Genomic DNA, 20,788 nt, shown 5'->3' with positions numbered 1-20,788 from the left:
TTAATGTAAGGAATGATCACCATTTGGGTACCGTAATCACATAAATATAACAGGACATGATTAAGAGGGCATTTAGGGGTTGTAGTAAGGATGTAAAGGAGAGAGCAAATAAGTGTCTGGTAAGACACCAAATAGAGTATGGTTCCAGTGTATGGGACCCTCACCAGGATTACTTGCTTCAAGAACTGGAAAAAAACCCTAAGGAAAGCAGCGTGATATGTTCTGGGCGATTTCCGATCAAAGGGTATAGATGGCGTCGAATGACATCAGTCGACAAATAAGTTTGATGGGTGTCTTTAAAAGTAGGAAAGATCAAAATATGAAGATAAAGCTGGAATTCATGAGGACAAATTAGGCCAAATATTCGTTTATACATGTAAAGATTGTTTTTGTTTTGCACGGCATGTGTGAGTTTTCAATAGTTAAAAATTGGAATAACTTACCAACTCACCAACAGAGATGTTCAAAAAATTTCCAATATCTTTGCAATCATTTAAGGAAAGCTAGGAAAACAACAGATATCGAATCTGCCCCCAGGGCGACTACACTAAATGCAGATCAGTAGTGATTGATTGAGGTGTGATGACGCATGTTTAATGAGGTCAGAGAGCTGTTATTTTTATTATTATTATTATTATTATTATTATTATTATTATTATTATTATTATTATTATTATATGTCCGTAATTTTTCGACCAAGTGCGAAATGATTCAATACAGCTGCAGTGAAACGGCGTTAATGACAGAACACGACTGCGATTTCAGCGACAAGAGTTGCCTTGGTTTTATCTTGCTCCTGTAAAGTTTTTGTATAATGTAGTACGTTATGACGTACTTCCTCCCTGAAACTAGGTCTTGGCGAATGTGTCTGCCATACACCGTGACCGTGAATTTAAACAGTTGTTTATTAGAACTTCTGGTAACCTAGAATCCATTGGAAGAATTTCTTCACACTTGTCGATCGGTAAGCAGAAAATAAATACACGTTCGGTAAGTATAGTGCAATAAATGTTCGAACACTGTTAGCAGTGCGATGTTTGTAGGCTAAATTTGTGTAAATAATTCAACGCTTTTCCCCCAAAACTAACAGTACAGATCTTTTATCTCAAGCGAAATGTTGCATGCATTACCATAAGTCAGTTTCTCCTTGTGTAGAATATTTATTTCCGTCGGTTAACTTGTCGTTACACATTGTTTATGCTGTGATTTATACTCCTGTGATGCTTTACTTTGGCACTCAAATATCTGTTTTCTTTATTATTGCCCAGTTTCATACTGAGTCTTATTACTGCTTTAAGCGATTAGTACCGAGGGTGTTTTGTATGGCCCAAGCGTACCGTAATAGTTTTAAATTTCCAAGTAAGATAATTACCAATGTCCGGTTCGGTTTCGAAGTGGTAGGTTTGTTGTTTAATATTCAGTTTTTTGTACGTATCGCCATACTTCAAGCAGTTTTACTCTCACCATTCTGTTTATTATCTATGGTTCGTTTCATTACGGAATTGTGGTGATTTTTTTTTTACTTTTTCTGCAATCGTTCACTGTAAACCCCTAACCTCCGCTACCATTTGGAGGAATTTTGATTTAACTCAAAATGTCGACGTATTACATGATGTAGTGCGTTACATTTCCACGATTGTGTAGTTGTCTTTGTACCTGCGCACTTTTTAGCGATAGATTTACACGTTACTGCTGAATCGGTCGACTTCGGTTCTTCGAGATTCGTATTGGCAACCTTTGAAACACAAACTAAGAATCGCTTCGCTGTGCGACATCTGGCGTACACCTTACGTACTCGTACTGTTGTTGTTTACACAGCAAAGCCAAACTATAGAATTCATGCTAGGAACAAGTTTCGCATCGAGAAGTTTTATATAGTATTATATATTGTGTGTGTGACACAGTTATCGGCGTATGATAATACAGGTTTAGAAAATTCATATCGATCGATCATATTATCGATACAATTCAGATTTCATTTCCATTCAGTTGGCAGTACTACCGGAACCGTCAGTGCTCCCTCCTTACTCCACAATCCAGTACAAAAATCTATCACTAAAAAGTGCGCGTACAATATATAGCCTAACACGTTAGCTGCTATGCAGATTACATATTCCCACCCCCAAGAGCTGAAAATGAAAAATTATATAAAACTTACCATATGTTCTAAAAAATCCAAACATATGCCTATAAGGATGATACATGCCTAAATTAAAACTTCTGAAGATGTCTAAGTCTGTGGGTCGGATCGTTGCCTACGAGATATACAAGGCCGGGACATAGCTACTAATTTGTCGCTGTTCACGGTTTGGCCGTTAGATGTCAGGTTTCCATTCTGTTCTTGGCGGACTTTAACATTGCGATATGTGGAGTAATTGTGATGCTGTGCTGACTTTGTGCAATTTATTTTGAATATGATTTCTGTATGTGAGTGTCTGTGAGGTTGAGAAGAAGGTGCACTGTTGTGTACCTCTCTGTATTTCAGATGACACTAAAAAAGCATGAAAATTGACGTTCCATAGTTTACCTTCCGAGTGCGGTTTAAGGGAGAAATGGAAGCAAACTATTTCTAGGCAAGGTGATATCTCTTTAGGTACCTAGCAAATATTCTCATAATTCTCATTGTCATAAAACAAATTTTTGTGTAAGGATATCAATTAAACTTCCTTCTGTTCTCATTTTGTATCTTGTTTACAAACAGGAAAATGTCAAACACAGGAAGCGTCCAACTCCCAAAAATGTTGTATTGCCATCAAAATTGGTATAAGTCCAGGATCCGCCGGCACGGGCGAGCACGCGCTCCGCGGCTGCTGTTGGTGCCTCTATATGACGTCATGTATGACGTGTTTAGCGAGTTGATGTTTACAAACATGGCGGATAATTCGAAGGAACGTGTAGCAGCCGCTAAATGTATGAATTAATGGTCTGGTATATTTAGCTGTTTGAGACTGCGTAACACAATTCACAGGCACTAGATTGGGTTACAACTTGACTAGTTGGTTCGCAAAATAGATATTAACAGCGCAATATGATGGGGCTCACTTGATTTCGCGAAAACTTTACGAAAATTAAGTACGTCCGGCAAGTAGGAAAAGCATTGGTCTGGTTTGGTTAGGTCCAGCTAGTGGCAAAAACATTGGTCTGGAGACAAGCAAAACTGGGTCTGGGGGCGTAAGCCCCCAGGTTATGGCCGCGAAGCGGCCAACAGCCTCTAGCATCCCTTACGAAAGCAATTGTGATTCACCGAAAACAACTTTTTTTGCTAGTTGCTTTACGTCGCATCGACACAGACAGGTGGGACAAGAAAGGCCTAGGAATGGGAAGGAAGTGGCCGTGGCCTTAATGAAGGTACAGCCCCAGTATTCGCCTGGTGTGAAAATGGGAAACCACGGAAAACCATCTTCAGGACTGCCGACAGTGGGGTTCGAACCCACTATCTCCCGGATGCGAGCTCACAGCTGCGCGCTCCTAACCGCACGGCCAACTTACCCGGTTCGAAAACCACTGATAGTGACAGGTTAGGTTGTGATCCACCGAAAACCACTGGTAGTGACACGTTAGGTTAGGTTTGGTTAGGTGCGACAGCATTACTAATTTAGCCGGGTGATCCACCAAAAACCACTGATAGTGACAGGTTAGGTTGTGATCCACCGAAAACCACTGATAGTGACAGGTTAGGTTTGATCCACTGAAAACCACTGGTAGTGACACGTTAGGTTAGGTTTGGTTAGGTGCGACAGCATTACTAATTTAGCGGGGTGATCCACCGAAAACCACTGATAGTGACAGGTTAGGTTGTAATCCACCGAAAACCACTGATAGTGACAGGTTAGATTGTGATCCACCAAAAACCACTGATAGTGACAGATTAGGTTGTGATCCACCGAAAAGCACTGATAGTGACAGGTTAGGTTGTGAGCCACCGAAAACCACTGGTGGTGACATGTTAGGTTAGGTTTGGTTAGGTGCGACAGCATTACTAATTTAGCGGGGTGATCCACCGAAAACCACTGATAGTGACAGGTTAGGTTGTGATCCACCGAAAATCACTGACAGTGACAGGTTTGGTTGTGATCCACCGAAAACCACTGGTATTGACACGTTAGGTTAGGTTCGGTTAGGTGCGACAGCATTGCTAATTGAGCGGGGTGATCCACCAAAAACCACTGATAGTGACAGGTTAGGTTGTGATCCACCGAAAACCACTGATAGTATCAGGTTAGGTTGTGATCCACCGAAAACCACTGGTAGTGACAGGTTAGGTTGTGATCCACCGAAAACCACTGATAGTGACAGGTTAGGTTGTGATCCACCGAAAACCACTGATAGTGACAGGTTAGGTTGTGATCCACCGAAAAGCACTGATAGTGACAGGTTAGGTTGTGATCCACCGAAAACCACTGATAGTGACAGGTTAGGTTGTGATCCACCGTAAACCACTGGTGGTGACATGTTAGGTTAGGTTCGGTTAGGTGCGACAGCATTACTAATTTAGCGAGATGATCCACCGAAAACCACTGATAGTGACAGGTTATGTTGTGGTCCACCGAAAACCACTGGTAGTGACACGTTAGGTTAGGTTCGGTTAGGTGCGACAGCATTGCTAATTGAGCTACTGTTGTTGGAAGTACACTTTTGGTAATGACATCACGAATGGGAAAGCAACACTATGCATACGAGTATATTGCAATCACTGAGACAGGATAATGGGTACTCACCATAAGTTGGCACAGGAGTGGACATAAAATGGACTTCTTGTGTTTGTGTGGCTGTACTCCCTCTGAAAATAATAATTACAAGTACGGATGCAGCACTGAACAGGAGTTTTAATTGTTTTGGCTAGTTGTACTTCGTCTTAAAGCAATCATCACGACTATCACAGAGCTTGACACACGACTCGACTGTTTCTCTCTAGTTATACTTCCTCTTAAAACAATAATCACGACTATAACATAGCTGGACACACGACTCGATTGTTTTCGTCTAGTTATACTTCCTCTTAAAACAATAATCGCGACTATCACAGAGCTGGACACACGACTGGTTTGTTTACGTCTAGTTGTACTCCCTCTTCAAACAATAATCACACTGCTGGTAATGACACTCGTGATTTGAGTTTGACGTATTTTTGTTCCTCGTAAAAGTTAAGTTGGCAACAGTTAAGAGAGAGAGACGACTGAGTCATCTTTTGGGGTAAATATAAATTACTTTGCATTTGCAATGCCATCTCTATTATTGGTAATGTACTATATATATCTATATATACATCGTTTGCACCTCAAATTATCAAGTAACGTGTTAGCTGAGTGGATAAGCTGATGGACTACGGGGTTGAAGATCGCTGGTTCAAGACGGCCTGCCGCCAGGAATTTATAACAGGTAAGTAAACTTAAATTTGTGTGCGAATATATAAGTGGAGTAAATAAGTATAAAATAGGTTAAATGGATGCCAGTGAAGTACAGTCGGGAGCTGAAAGAAAGTGAAGGGATAGGAAATACAAGGTGAAAGTTCTTCAGTATCTTTTAAATTCTCCCCACCCGAAACCCCTCCTAACCAGGAGGTCCCGTAAGTATGTCGTCATAGCTGTGCCGGCGAATTCTGGCCTTGTTCCTCAAAATTTAGTAAAAGTTCTGATTCAGGTAACAATGAACATACCATATCTTCATACGTCAGCCACAAATGAAAAAGGAGTACAAGTCTCGTTTCTATATCAAGGAAAGTCTACGAGTATCTCTGTTAAATCTAAAAAATATATGGATGAGAAAATTAAATACCAGATTACAGAAAACAATCTGTAAATTGAGCAGTAGGATACGGGAGAGTGAAATCAGGAAAAAAGTTTTGCGCTATTTGAAATTGACCAAAAAGCAAACCAAATTGAAAAGCATGCTAAAATTGGTCATTTAGGAGCTTTATTCCTGTTAGAACGAATTTAATTTTCTTCTTCTTTCTTCGTCCGTTTACCCTCTAGGGTCGGTTTTTCCCTCGGACTCAGTGAGGGATCCCACCTCTACCGCCTTAAATGTACCTAGTGTCCTGGAGCGCCAGACTTTGGGTCTAGGGTACAGCTGGCAAGGATAACCAGTACCTCGCCCATTCAGCCTCACCTGCTATGCTGAACAGGAGCCTTGTGGAGGGATGGGAAGATTGGACAGGCAGGAAAGAGGGAAGGAACCGGCCGTGGCCTTAAGTTAGGTACTATTTTGGCACTTGCCTGGAGGAGAAGTGGGAACCACGGAAAACCACTTTGAGGATGGCTGAGGTGGGAATCGAACCCACCTCTACTCAGTTGACCCTCCGAGGCTGAGTGGACCCCATTCCAGCCCTCATACCACTTTTCAAGTTTCGTGGCAGGGCTGGGAATCGAACCCGGGGACCTCCGGGGGTGACAGCTAATCAAACTAACCACAACACCACAGAGGCGAACACAAATTTAGTTTTACGGGAAGATAAAAAGTACGGTGAAACGACGCATAATTTTTGCGTCCTCTGTCATAGGAAAGCACTTACCAGTTACAGATTTCTGTGATCCTTGCCCTGCCTAACTCTACGGTATCAGAAGACGCTAAAAAATTACATAGGATTTTCTAATGGCGAAACGGGCATAACATTGCTCACTAAACAGCGGCTTCAATGCGAATGTCAAAACATCAGATGTGCAGAGGAAAAAATTGGATCGCTGATAATTGGTGAATGGGTGATTAAACTCAAAGTTATTTATGACCGCTTATCGGATACTCTGAGGCACAGTTAAAGGAATCGGTAAGAAGTGACAAACTCACTATCAGATTTCTCTGCTTCTTTCGTGAATTACCTATTTCGTTTAAGCATGTTGTAAAATATACGTTGTAGAAGATAAGTCAAACAATTGCTCGTGGTCTATCTTTGATCTCTTATCTGTTTGGTGCCTTTCTGAAATTACTAGTTTTAATGAATTTTTATAGTTTTTCATATTCGAACATGTTGCAATGATCGAGCGAGACAGAACAATAAAGAGAACTCTATCGGCACTTATCGGAAGTATCTCAAGGATGAGTCTAGTGTGCCGTATTTCCCAGCCTTGTGTATCTCGTAGGCAACGGTGGGATTCAGCCCCTCAGCACCGTGCGCTACACCACTTTTCACTATTCTGTTGAAAATCTTATGTTATAATGAAATATATGACAATAATTACTGTTTATGACATGTTTTAAATTGAAAGATTGAAAAAACCACATTTAACTTTATTAATGTTGTTTTTAACTATGTACAATAATTTACAGCTCCACCCACCATCCACTGTTTGGTCCACTTAAATGTATTTGTGGTATTTGTCAAAGCACTAACCAGGCAAAACCCTGGCAAATCTGGACAGCCAGAACAGACAAATGTTGATTGTTTTTTTACTTCCTGCTTTATAGCAGACCCCACACTTTTTGCATTTGGTTCCTCCTTTGGAGTCTCGCTCATCATTTTTGTCGTAGGACAGATATCCTAATTATGATGAAACATTCAATAATTGTATTTTGAAGTTTTACGATGAGTCGAAAGTATTATGTTATTATATTTATGTTTCGTGTCCCTGGACGTATAACGTACATATGTTTATCCTCCTTAACATAGCAACGGACGTACGGACACACAGATTTCGAATATGGCGTCAAGAAACAGCACCATTAGGTCTCTGGTGTGAAACGTATATTTTCTTTGTAGATTGTTTAGGAGAGCGATTGTTTTGATTGTGAGGAATAAAAATGTTAAGCCGGTGGTGTTTAGAAAAGAAGCGAGATTGACGAGACTGGGATAAGTTTCGTAGTGACAATAAAGTTGTTTAGAAATACATAAACGTGTTCTCGTGTGATATTTTAATTTCGTAAATTTAAAAAATCGCAAATAGAGAATGACATTTTTCACCAACCGATGTAAGTTGTTCTTTCTCAGAGGAGTGCGCACTAGCTCTGCTTGATGGCGTGGCAGCAGTTATTCCACTGTTCGTAGGCGAAAGTCATATAAAACCATTTTCGGTTTTCCAAGCCTGGTATTATGCATATTGTATAAGTGAAAATCATTGGTGATCATAGGTTGAATGATGTGGAGAAAATTGTTTTGCGAAGGGTTTTCCTTTGAAAAGGATATTATGCCTTGAGTTGGTCACATCGATCCGTCCCTTTCACGTGTGCATTATATTGCACTATTGGCAAAGTTTTTTCTTTTTCTTTGCCTCTTTATTTGTGACAGTGACCATTGTATTCTCAAATTGTGAGGAAAAGTATTGTACCACTCGCTTGTCCCTCCATTTGCCCACCATAATTCCCTCAGCATACTGAGCGATAGTTCCACCTTCAGGCAGTATTGCCGTCTTCACAGTTGGAGGGTTGTGCTGCCGGTCAGCTCGGAGTGTTCCTGTACTGTATGTGTTTTCTGACAGCAGCTTAGATGCTAGGGAAAATCTATTATAATAATTGTCCATGAACACGGCATGGCCATTATTCAGATGTTGCTCTAAAGGATGCATAACCACATTTGTAGAGTGTCCTTTCCCAGACAACTGGTCGTCGGCTCTGGCATACACAATAAATTTGAAAGTGAGGCCCTCAGGTTCATTTAGAGCATAAGTTTTATGCCATACTTATGCCCTGTTGCATTTATATACTGCTAGAAGATCAAATGACCCTGCCAAAGTACCATAGCTTCATCAATGAAGAGTTCCCGTGAAGGATGTAAATGCTAGACATTTTATTGTTGAAAAAATCAATAATTTTTCTCACCATTCCAGCCTGTCTAATGACTGGGGTTTGGGATCATTGATAAGTCTAGCCGAGGAAAAGTGTAGGCATCATAATATAAGTAGAAAACAATCTCGGCTCATATACTGTCAAAACGCAGGAACATAGAAAAGCCTGTGAGTTTTCCAATAATCTTTGAGCCTGCTCATTCACAATGTTCCTGTATGAATCAGCAAACCAAAAAATGTCTTTAGTTCATTGACATCGACATCATTCCATCTTGCAATGCGTAATTTCTCCTTTGTGCTTGGCCCACAAAACAACTCTAACTCATAATTGTTTGTCTCATGACAAACAAATTCCAAAAAAATTATTATCGAACAACAATAGAATCTGGTCAATAGGTTTGTTTTCTCCCGGTATCAGTACTAGCAGTTCGTTTTCTTTGCTAAATTGTATATTCTCCAAGCCGAATGTTCGATTTAACCAGGTTGGGTTGAGTTCCGGTTCGTCCTCATTTTCCGAACTTTCTGTTTCAGAATCAGCACTTCCTTCACTTGTAAACTCATCATCACTGCCAGACAAATCGACACAACAATGAGCCATCACACACTCACAATAAAAACAATTTAAATATAATTCAAAATTATAACATATTGGCCTACTGCTGCCACAATTGCAAAAAAGCACCAAAAGATGTGAACGACGAACGAAAATATATCACGGCACTACTACTCGAGGTGCGTATGACATACAATGTGTTTTCGTCAAGAGCTGAGCTCACACTGACTGTTAGAAATGGCATGGCAATGCAGTCAGGATCTGGGTCACGCGCACTGGCGGGAAGCCGGATCCAGTCCCTCAGCATTGAACGTGCTAAACTAGATGTTCTCGACGTAATCTAATAACCAAAATGTCTCTTTCAGATATATTAAATATTATTTAGAAAAACTTGTGGGAATATAACAATTATCATGCTCAAAGATTTTCTTGAAGGTTGTAATTGTCGTTGTTTGTGTCATCAGTCCATGGACTGATTTGATGCAGCCTTCCATCAATCAATCAATACTGATCTGCATTTACGGCAGTCGAACAGGTGGCCGATTCCCTATCGGTTGTTTTCTTAGCCTTTTCTTAAATGATTTCAAACAAACTGGAAATTTATTGAACATCTCCCTTGGTAAGTTATTCCAATCCCTAACTCCCCTTCCTATAAATGAATATTTGCCCCAATTTCTCCTCTTGAATTCCAACTTTGTCTTCATATTATGATCTTATCTACTTTTAAAGATGCAACTCAAACTTACTCGTCTACAAATGTCATTCCACACCATCTCTGCGCTGAGAGATCGGAACCTAACACTTAATTACAAAGTATCTTACAGGTGTTATTTTTAATATCCACCTATTCAATACAAAGAGATCTAGTAAATTAAGGATCATAGAGTAGAACCACCAGCATAATTCAGCAAGGGCCACTACTGAACTACTACATTCTAAATTTACTCTAAGATATGTCATAAAATTCTATACCACCTTCTTATCAAATTTCACCACATTGTTTGCCTCTTACCAATTTGATTCATTATCTCACCATTTGTGATAATATCCAGGCTTCTCTCCTTCATTCTGCTGTAACACCTCATCATGTGGTTATATAACTTAGGTAGTTAATATCCATTATGTGAATTGTCCAGTTTTTAATGATGTGTGATACACATATCAAATTTGCATGGTTTTTTTCCTTTAGTCACGTACTGTATGTGGTAGATTAACTAAGTACTCTGCTCAATTTTGCCAGAATAAAGGAAGTCTTTCCCTCTATTTGCTCAGGAAATGCACAATAACTGAAACAGTAATCCACTAGATAACTCGCCACCACAGTTCCAGATCGATCTATTGTGTTATATGAGTAAAACTGAGGTGCATCTTGCGAGACATATCTCAAAGGAGGATTAAGACTGAAGTCACTGGTGAGATAGATCTTTCTATGTAGATGAATAAAGTTTGTTGTCCGCTAACAAGATGTGTCTCCTTCTGCCTCATATGTATCTCTCACACTCTCAACTGACACCACAGTTGTGTGAACATCTTCTGATCCTGCTCGATCTTTTGTAACTTTTCTATTCCACTTAAGCGGCAATGAAGCAGAAATTGCCGAGGTTCTGTTTCGTTTGATTGTGATAATACAAATGTATGGTCTGAACTTCTAAATATGTACTTCAGAGAGAATTCCACACTGAGTCATACATGCTACAAACATTGTGAACTTTTAAATGCTGAGTTGGCAGGGGTTAAAGAAAAAGGAATGGTAATAAATATGAAAATTGTGAATAGAGCCCTAATTTTGTGCTTTGAAAAATATCCTTGCATCCAATAAAAAAGTGTGGCTATTGAAACAATAACTATGGTGCTTTAGAACTGTTAGGTCATGGCCTATCAAGTGACTGCTGCCCAGCCCTAAACCTTCATGTTATGTGTTCAGCACGAGAAATTCCTCAGACATTATTCTTTAGACTGTGGCGTTATGTTGCCTTTAGATAGCTCTTCAGTTGTTCTCATGTAGGCTGAGTGGACTTTGAACCAGCTCTTATATTCAGATAAAAATCTTTGACCTGACCAGTAATCAAACCTGAGTCTCCAGTTAAGTGGCAGACTCGCTACCGCTAGACTGCAGCACCGCAGCACTGCCATGATGAGAAACCATGAAAAAGCTTAGTTGCATTTTGTAAGCAGGAAACTGGTGGAGTAAAACAATTTTTTGAATTTGATGTGCAGGCTGCCTATATGGTGTCAATTTAAATATCTTGAAACGGTAGCTAAAATATTATCATCATTAAATATCTTCTGCATGACGTATGATGTATTTAAAGGGGAATCCTGGGGCTTTGAAGGAGGGGTTGCTACCAATTGCAATTCAACACAGAACAATACAGAACAACATTAAGTTTATAGCTTATGGTAACAGATTTGTCTTACTCCTGTAAGTACATTAACTGGGAATTCGTTTGACCATCAATTCTCACTGCAGCACAACTGTCAACATACAGTAAATAGCTATGATTGCTTTTAATAATCTACCCTTAATCACATTGTCTGCCAGTATGCTGAATATTTTTCCAAAGGTTTCTGTTACTTGCCTTCTCAAAGAACATAAATATTACTGTCTGTTCTTCTTGTAGCATTTTTCATACTGACACACACTTAAAATCTGATCCTGGTAGCCCCTCTGTGCTCTGTAACCTCACTGGTTTTCATCCAACATACTGTCAACTACTGATTGCACCCTACATTTCAAAATGCTGGTACAACATATGCTGGTGTAATGATTAGTTCGATACCTTGGTAGTTTTAATAAGGCTTCCTGTTCCCTTACTTATAGATAGGCACAGTTACTGTTTTTTTCCAATCAGAAGTTAAATTATTAACACTCCATGCTTATCTTATTACTCTATGTTATTTAATCTCTGGCTTCCTACCATATTTCACCATTTCAAGTTTAATTTCTTCTATTCCTGCAGCTTTATGACAGTGGAGTTTATTTACCATCCTTTCTACATCCTCAAACACAATTGTCCTCTCCCCAGAAACTTGGTTGCTTGTGAAGTCACCAGGATGATTTCCTTTTATGTTGAAAAGCTTTTAAAAATATTCCTCTACCTCCTGTGATTCCCTGGGATCTATTATTAGTTCACCTGATTTATTCAAAATACCATTCATTTCCTTTATCTCCTCAGTTTCAAGGTTCTTTATTACTGTCCAGATAGGTTCTCCTGTTGTTTGACCTAGACTTTCCAAGTTATTACCAAAATCTTCCTACAATTTCTTCCTGGAACCAGCAAGTATTTGTGTCACTTAGTTTCATTCATCTGTGCACAAATCCTTGTCTTCATCAGTCCTTGTTTGGAACCATTTCTGATATGCCTTCTTTTAAAGTTTACAAGCTGCTCTCACTTCATCACTCCACCACCATGTTCACTTTTTTCCTATTTTTACATTCACTTGTTCCTAGGCACTCTCTTCCTATTTCTACTACAGCATCCCTATATGCCACCTGTATACTTTCTATATCCTTAACCTGCTTACTATCTATTTTTGCTAATCATATCCATGTTCTTCTGTCTAATTTCCTCATCATGGAGTTTTTCTACACTTATTCAGCTGCAGACAGATTTCACTTTCAGCATCCTAAGCCTAGAGATACTTAGTTCACTGGGAATCAGATAGTGGTCCATATCATCAAATATTCCCCGGTAATCCCACACATTCTGAATTCTAAGTTTGTTATGGTATATTCTGTTATGGATCTGGTGCCTCTACCCTCCTATGTGCACCAACTAGCACAGATGTCTAGCAGATGCTTCCCATTCCTATTAGCTTCAATATCTTCCCCACATTGAATAGTTTTGCTATAATAATAGTAGAAAACCAGAGCTCAACTCTTATACTCATATTATGAAGACCTTCTTTAACATACAAGCATTCATGCTATCAAAGTAAAAAATGGATAATACCTGTCACAAAGGGAAAATTAGAAACCTCTGGATTGTGATGTTACCTAAATATGTTAAAATTCAGATAGGTAGTTCAGATAACAAATAAGTAGATTGCGAATAAGATTGAGAAGTTGACCATAGGTTTATGTTCGTGGGATGCATGTTCAGAAACCCAGGAATCGTTCGGCTAATTTCGTAGGTACGCGTATATGGTAGGAATTTGGTATTAGTCAGAAAATGGTACTGATATAAATAGATGGAGAATGTAATAGTTGTCTCTGTGATTTGATTTCTGTGGAAGTCTGAGCTGTGTGGCTGTGATAAAACTGTTGACATTAATGGAGAACTGCACACCTGCTTTTTTTTTACTTGGTTGGTATATATATGATGACCCTGATAATAATATATTTCCTGTACCTATTTTTGTTTCAGTAAAAGTTAGTGGAAGTAATTTTGGGCTCATTTTCATATAAATACATCTGTTGCTGTGTGAAATGGACCAGAAAATTGAGATCAAGGAGGAACCTGTCTGGCATGATGGCACAGTAAGTAGATCGTTCGTAAGTATCATTCCTGATTACTTTATAGTGATCAAAATTATGATATTCCGAAAGATTTTCAGATCTATAACTTATGAAATATATAATATGGATTAATGTTTGTTGCATAACAAGGGGCATAAGCACTCCAAATTTTGAAAGCTACTTTGTCAGATGTTTCATTGCACGACATCTAGGTGGTATGGAAATACTAAGTTCCCATGGAGGGAATTAGATATTTTTCCACCAATAGAGCATATCAAAAATCAAAACTCTTGCTGTGGTAGCGAGTCTGTCTCGGAAACCGGCAGATACTCCTTGTATCACTTCCCACTCCACCCAGCTATCTCTTTTCTTCTTAGAAATTAATAGCATGTCGGAGGCCATGTAGATTGAGTCGATGGTCACGGCGGGGGAGCGGGCTACGGGGGCCCCCCGTAAAAAAAAAAAAAAAAAAAAATTCACCTGCATACACCCCAGCGTCAGTGGGTAGGGGCTGGCACATCCCACTCTGACGCAAACGCCTGGAAAAGCCATACATCTAATTTCTTATCTGATCTAGGTGTTAGTCTGGTAGGTATGCTGTACATTGTAAATGTAAATGGTCATAAGATGTGTGATGGTGGCATGCTGGATGTCATTCATTATTATTGGAAATGGTGGGTAGTGTTTGACATTAGGAACTTGGATTTATGGTTTTTCTCCATGCATAGTTAGTATAAAGATTGATTACTTGACACTAATTATTTTCAGTGTAGATTAACTGAGCAGACCCTATGCTTTAGAGAATGAGTGCCCTCATCTTACCTACAGGGCCCCGGTAAGATTCCCTCTGACTTTGAGATATCATTATCTGAAACTAAGAGCTGATTCAGGATCCATCCAATGCCATGGACATCTTGTTCTTCATTTGGTAAAATTACTGACAGTGACATTACAAATTTTTGATAGTAACTGGTCATGCTCTTTTCGCCTAAAGTCATGAGACAGGAGGAATGAATCCCCCATTGCATTATTGATCATTCTGTATTATCTTTTTTGGAACCAACTGATGTACTGCTAGTTTTCTCACTGGCTGCGGGTTATATTGGTGTTTATATGGGGAGTTGTCTAATTATTGATATTTGCTCACCTTTAACTCTTGATTTAATAAATTTTATGATGTTGATGGTAAATTTGTATTATTAGTTTTCCCAATTAGTTATATTATGGGCCTGTGTTGTCATGGAGAGAAATTTTTGTTGTGATTTTTTCAAGTTTTTAGTTGTTTTTGTACAATTTCTCATGTTGTACTCCATCTGCTTCCACTCTATTTTCTCCTGTTTTTTGATATCAATAAATTATTTATAAATTGGTTTACTTCATGATTTGAAAGTTTACACTGGCAGCTGGAAGATCTACAGCCATCTCCAAGGTCAGAGCTACATTAAGCTAACTCTGAACAATTCTGTTGAATTTCTGTGATTTATTGTAATGAAAAACAATAAAAACTTTGGGCAGCTGTTGAAGCCACTGGAAATCAAAGTCTAGAGAGATTTATGGGAGGAGGATGATGATTATTTGTACTCTTATAGTTGTTCAACCTAAAGCTTGCTCAGGAAGATCATAGCTAGTTAGCAATGCTGATGGCACTCCTGGATGGAGGAGTTGGAGCAATTTTTGAAAGTAGTGTCCTTACAATAGTAAGTACCCAGTAGTGTTCTTTAAAGAATGCCTTAAATATGTCCTCGCAATATAAAAAGTTATGAAACCTTGAAGGATATACAAACACCACCAGGTCGTACTCAGTCTAATCCAGCGTCCTGAGAGTTACTCATCCATGTTGAAGTACAACTTCTATTCATTGGTATGATGGAAAGCCACCTTGTTGGAACATTGAAATTATGAGTATGCTCCTTTGATAAAACTTGGCAAATGAAATGGAATTTGATGGGGAGATATCTGTATGGAGGGTTGTGTCCTTTCATTCTGGACAGTTTTGACATACATTTGTCCTAGGCAATTCCTTTTCTCCAGACCCAGTCGTTATACCATCTCTTATGTCAAATAATATGTCCTTTTTTTTACACTCAAATTTGAGAAAGATCTTTGTAGAGGCAGTTAATGTATAACAAAATCGCAATTTTGAAAGTCTGTTAAGCAGCAACACATTATAACTAAAGAATTTGTCCAATCACCATTTCTTTTGTGGTTATTCGTTGTCCTGTTCCTACAGCTTCTGCCATTGGCCAAGTGTGGCGCTCCTCATAGAAATGTATATACTGGTCTGGATATAATTGACAAGCTTTGAAAGCTCACTTATCTAGCTGGCCTTAATAGGCACCTGAAAGAAATAATAATAATAATAATAATAATAATTAGAATAATAATAATAATAATAATAATAATAATAATAATAATAATAATAATAATAATAATAATAATAATAATAATAATGATACTGTATTACTATAAAAGACAAAAAAGCCAAAAAGAAAAGGTGTTACATACATATGTTTCCATCGTAAGCTTTGCTTGAAGGAAGCATTATTTTGCTGGTCTTTTTGAGTTTGAAGGTTGAACTCAAAGGTGTCCTGTTCATTCTTTTGTTTACCATCTTATAATGCTCTTTCTCTCATCCTCTGAAAACTGCGCCATACATACTTTTCTGCAATTACAATCAGGGCCAGTTTTGTTGGCTTCTGCCCATAATCCTTTCAAGGTTACAAATTCCTCACCCCTACATATGGTTTTTTTTTTTCCATTTCCATAGCATGTTGGTCTTTATTTACTTAAACGTTCTTTCACGGTGGTTGTGCATATTCACTATCTGACTCGGACATCATCAGGCACTCACTATAACAGATTAAGTGTGAAAATACAAAATTATGTGTGCGGCTCATAATGCGCTTAACAGTTTATTAACATTATTGTCAACAATCCACTCATTGAAAATTCTTGCTCACTCTAAACACTGCCCACTGCATTGGAATATGTATCCTTTTCACTGCAATAGATAGGGCTTGCCATCAGGAACAAAACAGCTATCTCAGTTAAATTTTTTATTTTTTTGAAATATATTTGTTTTTGCACTCACTAATTCAATTAATAAGAGGCCTGGGCCTTCGCTTGAAGTGACAGTGTTGACATGTCTGGAGATAGATTTGATACAGCCACCCTCAGAATGGAATGTTGATATTCAACACTGATCTGGGAACATAACTTCATTTTTGGAAATGTTTGTTCACAGATACAAGTATTTGCAAACGCGCACAAGAATTTTCTCACAAATTTTAAGAAAGCTGGAAATGTTTTATTACTAAGTGCTCTGTAACAGTTAATAAGATGTCCTTCCATGAACTTGTCCCATAATTGGGACCAACACTTAAGCTCAATTACAGTAATTAGATCTGTAGTTGCACAAGTGCATTACCGACATCAATTGCAAATGGATTTTTGAACAAATCAATTTTTTCCGCATTCACAGAAAGGTCCTTAAATCTGGTTTCAAACTCAGTATTCAGTAGGTCAATCAACATAATAAACTGATCATATGGCACTGAACTGTTTGAGTTCACTTCTTGAAGCACAGTACAGCATGAAAAGTATGGGAATGTGCCTTACTCTAATTGCTGAGAAAACAATTTCAGTTTAGTTTGGAACACTAACCCATAACTATACACTTCATTTAAAAGCATGCAAAAATCTGTGAGTATTGCTAAATCCCACATTCAGATTTTAACTGCAGATTCGGTCACTTTTTTCTGTTTGATATTCATAAATGTGTTTATTTCTCCACAAAGATAAAAGAAACATTCAAATATATTACCAAGACTAAGCCAGCGTACCTCGTTATGATAAATTACATCACCATATTCACAATCAATTTCAGCCAGAAATGACTGGAACTGCAGATGATTGAGTCCACGTGATCGAATATAATTAATTGTAGATGCCACTGTGTTCATCACATGTTGTAAATTTAATGCTTTTTCGCATAGCACTTGATGAATAATGCAGTGTAATTCAAGAGGCATATCAGCATTTCTGTTAGTGAATTTGTTTTTTATTTTTCCAATCTATCCAGTTTTTGTACCACTAATAATCCTTGCTCCATTTGTTGGTATAGCTGCCAGTCCATCCCATCCTAAATTGAGATCCTTCAATGTTTCACTTAGTTGGAGAAACAAATCCTTGCCTGTTACAGTTCCGTGGATGCTTCTTAAAGATGCCAGCTCCTCAGTTATTTCACTTGCTTTGTCAATCCCACAAATAAAAATTAAAAGTTGTGCTGTGTCATGGACATCATTACTTCCATCCAAAGACAACAAAAAGCACTCGAATGATTTAGATATTTCGTGTAGTTGTGAGCGCAAGTTAGCCCCAAGTTCTTCTGCTCTTCTCGTCATTGTATTCCACTGTAAGCTGCCCGAATTTATCAGTTGTTTCTCTTCAGGACACATTTCTTCTATTACAGAAAGTATACAGTTCATCACAAACTCCCCATCAGAAAATGGTTTCTCTTTTGCGGCCAATGAATGTGCATCTTTATAGTTCGCGAAGACTGCAGCTATATTTTCCTTGATCTGTTTTTGAGCAGTGAGACTTTTAATTAAATTTGATATCTGTTCTTTCCATAATACCCAATCGTATTTAGATTTGTGCTTCAAATCAGAATGCTGTCTGACTTTGTATTCTGTACAAACTGATGTATTTTCCTTGCATATCAGACACATTACTTTCTCACTATTCTGAATACAAAAATAGTCGTCAGTCCATTTTTCTTTAAAAGCACAGCACTCGCAATCCACTTTTTAACGTTTGGAAGGGGACAGTCTTTTTCACAAATAAATTATTAAAACTACTTTGAATAACAGCAGTTTGTCAAAATGCTAGTTGACAGTAAATTAGTAAACCACAATGAACCTCTCAAAGCACTTTCCGGGTACAAACTGGCCATTTCCTGTGGATGTCTCAAGATAACTGTACCTATTGAATCCCCCGTGGAATGCAGGAGGCCTTTCACTCTCCAGGCAAGTCTGCAGCTGTAATTCCGAAAAATGAACAGATGAAGTTTAACTCTTACCTCTGTTTAAGCTGGGAATAATTATGCATCTTAGAATTATTTTACAACCCAGTAAAAAAAAATCATGTCAAAACAAAACTGAATAATTCAGAGATATTTCTTATCATTTTATCCCTTATGACCGTAAATTACAATAAAGTTTTTATTATGTATTTTTTCCGGTACCTTTGAAAAACAAAAAACTCGGCCAGGGCCACATAAGATGCCTTCGCGGGCCAAGTCCGGTTATACGTTGAGCATAACCTTGAATTCATAATATCTGTTAGGAGTTTGTGGGTATTCCAGGGAGTTTTTGATGATAGGGACCACTGTCTGACTTTTAGTGAACTAAGTATCTCTACACTTGGAATAAAGAAAGTGAAGCTGCTGACAAATAAGGCTAGAAAATCTCCAGGGTATGTATTTTTGTCAGACATCCATGAAATTTTTTGGTAGGGGCTTTATGTCGCACCGACACAGATAGGTGTTATGGCGACGATGGGATAGGAAATTCGCAGGAGTTGGAAGGAAGTGGCCTTGGCCTTAATTAAGGTACAGCCCCAGCATTTGCCTGGTGTGAAAATGGGAAACCACGGAAAACCATCTTCAGGGCTGCCGATAATGGGATTCGAACCTACTATCTTCTGGATGCAAGCTCACAGCCGCGCGCCTCTACGCGCAAGGCCAACTCGCCCGGTGTTGATGTAATTACACTTAAGGAAGCGGAAAGGATGGTAAACAAAGTCCATTGTCATAAAACAATAGGAATAGATGAAATTTGATCTGAAATGGTGAAGTTAAGTGAGATGGTATGCATGAAATGGCTTCAGATTGTAATAAGGTCATCATGGAGCGGTAGTAAGGTATCTTCAGATTGGACAAAACCTGTAATTGCACATATCTATAAGCAAGGGATGGGAAGAATTGCAACAAATATCATGGCATCTCATTGATCAGTATACCAGGCAAGGTGTTCCCTGTCATCTTGGAAAGGAGGGTGATATCAGTGGTTGAGAGGAAGTTGGATGAAACTTAGTGTGGTTTCAGCCCACAAAGGGGCTGTCCGGATCTGATTATCAGTATGCTGCAGGTAATTAAATAAAGCTGTGGGAAGAATAGACAGTTATGCTTATGCTTCGTGGACCTAGAGAAGTCATATGACACTACCAAGGGAAAAGACATTCCCCATACTGGGACACTAGTGGATTCTTCTTCTCCTTCCTGATAAGTTTCAGCTTATGCAGGTGGTACAAGTGTAAATTAACCCTTTATTATATAACATATCGCCATATGCCACATATTATCATGAGTAACACACAGGGTTCATTTAAGAAAACAGATTATTGCATGTAGGACGACAATGGCTGTTAGGAAGCTATACTGCACCCTGTTAGAGTGAAGTCGACACCAAGCCATGGATAGACGGACATTTTTCGAGTCTGAACTAAGCTGTAGGACGTGTAGGCGCGGAGATTCTGTCCGCTGGTTAACATTGTCAACCAACCACGTGCTGGAGTGGGGATAACCGAGCTTCCGGAGCTGGCAAACTGCAAGCGAAATGTAGACAACTTGACCCAACCTGGTATAAAATTTCATTGGAATCTGTCAGAAGATATCCGTCACGGAGCCATATTCCACAGTCTGTTCGTATGGGAAAACGAGACTTGAATTGTCCTATGTCTGTGAATAATAACATTGTATAATTATGCCTGTTTCATGTGTATTACATTCAAACCTATAGCCTGGTTTGAACCTGTTTTGGTTGTGGGACCGGAAGGCCAGTATTTATGGGGCAAAGTTCTTTGGCAGGACGGAGGTAGGAAGGTTGTTGAAAAAGAACTTGGAAAGGGGAAGCCACGCCATGTTAGAAGCTCTGTTTGTTTTAATTATGGTGTTTTAATTCATGTAATAAACAGTGATCTGGACAGTTACCTCTGTCTAAAATATTCGTATTTGAGTAGTCGCCAGGGTGCGGGCTGGTGAATGACTGTATACGTTGCTAA

The 20,788-nt window shown here is 38.7% G+C and overlaps 1 protein-coding gene across 1 annotated transcript in view; it reads left to right on the top strand.

Moving 5' to 3' along the window:
• The first annotated feature begins 857 nt into the window (after positions 1-857).
• Positions 858-20,788, top strand: part of LOC137502870 (gastrula zinc finger protein XlCGF8.2DB-like) — a 78,775-nt gene continuing 58,844 nt past the window's right edge. The window contains exons 1-2 of the mRNA XM_068230028.1: positions 858-990; positions 13,635-13,747. Coding sequence (XP_068086129.1) covers positions 13,697-13,747 — 51 coding nt within the window. The 5' untranslated portion in view covers positions 858-990; positions 13,635-13,696. The remainder of the gene's footprint in view (positions 991-13,634; positions 13,748-20,788) is intronic.

The sequence above is a fragment of the Anabrus simplex genome, chromosome 13, assembly GCF_040414725.1.
Source record: "Anabrus simplex isolate iqAnaSimp1 chromosome 13, ASM4041472v1, whole genome shotgun sequence".
Classification (NCBI taxonomy): Eukaryota; Metazoa; Arthropoda; class Insecta; order Orthoptera; family Tettigoniidae; genus Anabrus; species Anabrus simplex.
The sequence above is the reverse complement of the archived record's forward strand: the minus strand, read 5'-3'. Positions and strand labels throughout refer to the sequence as shown.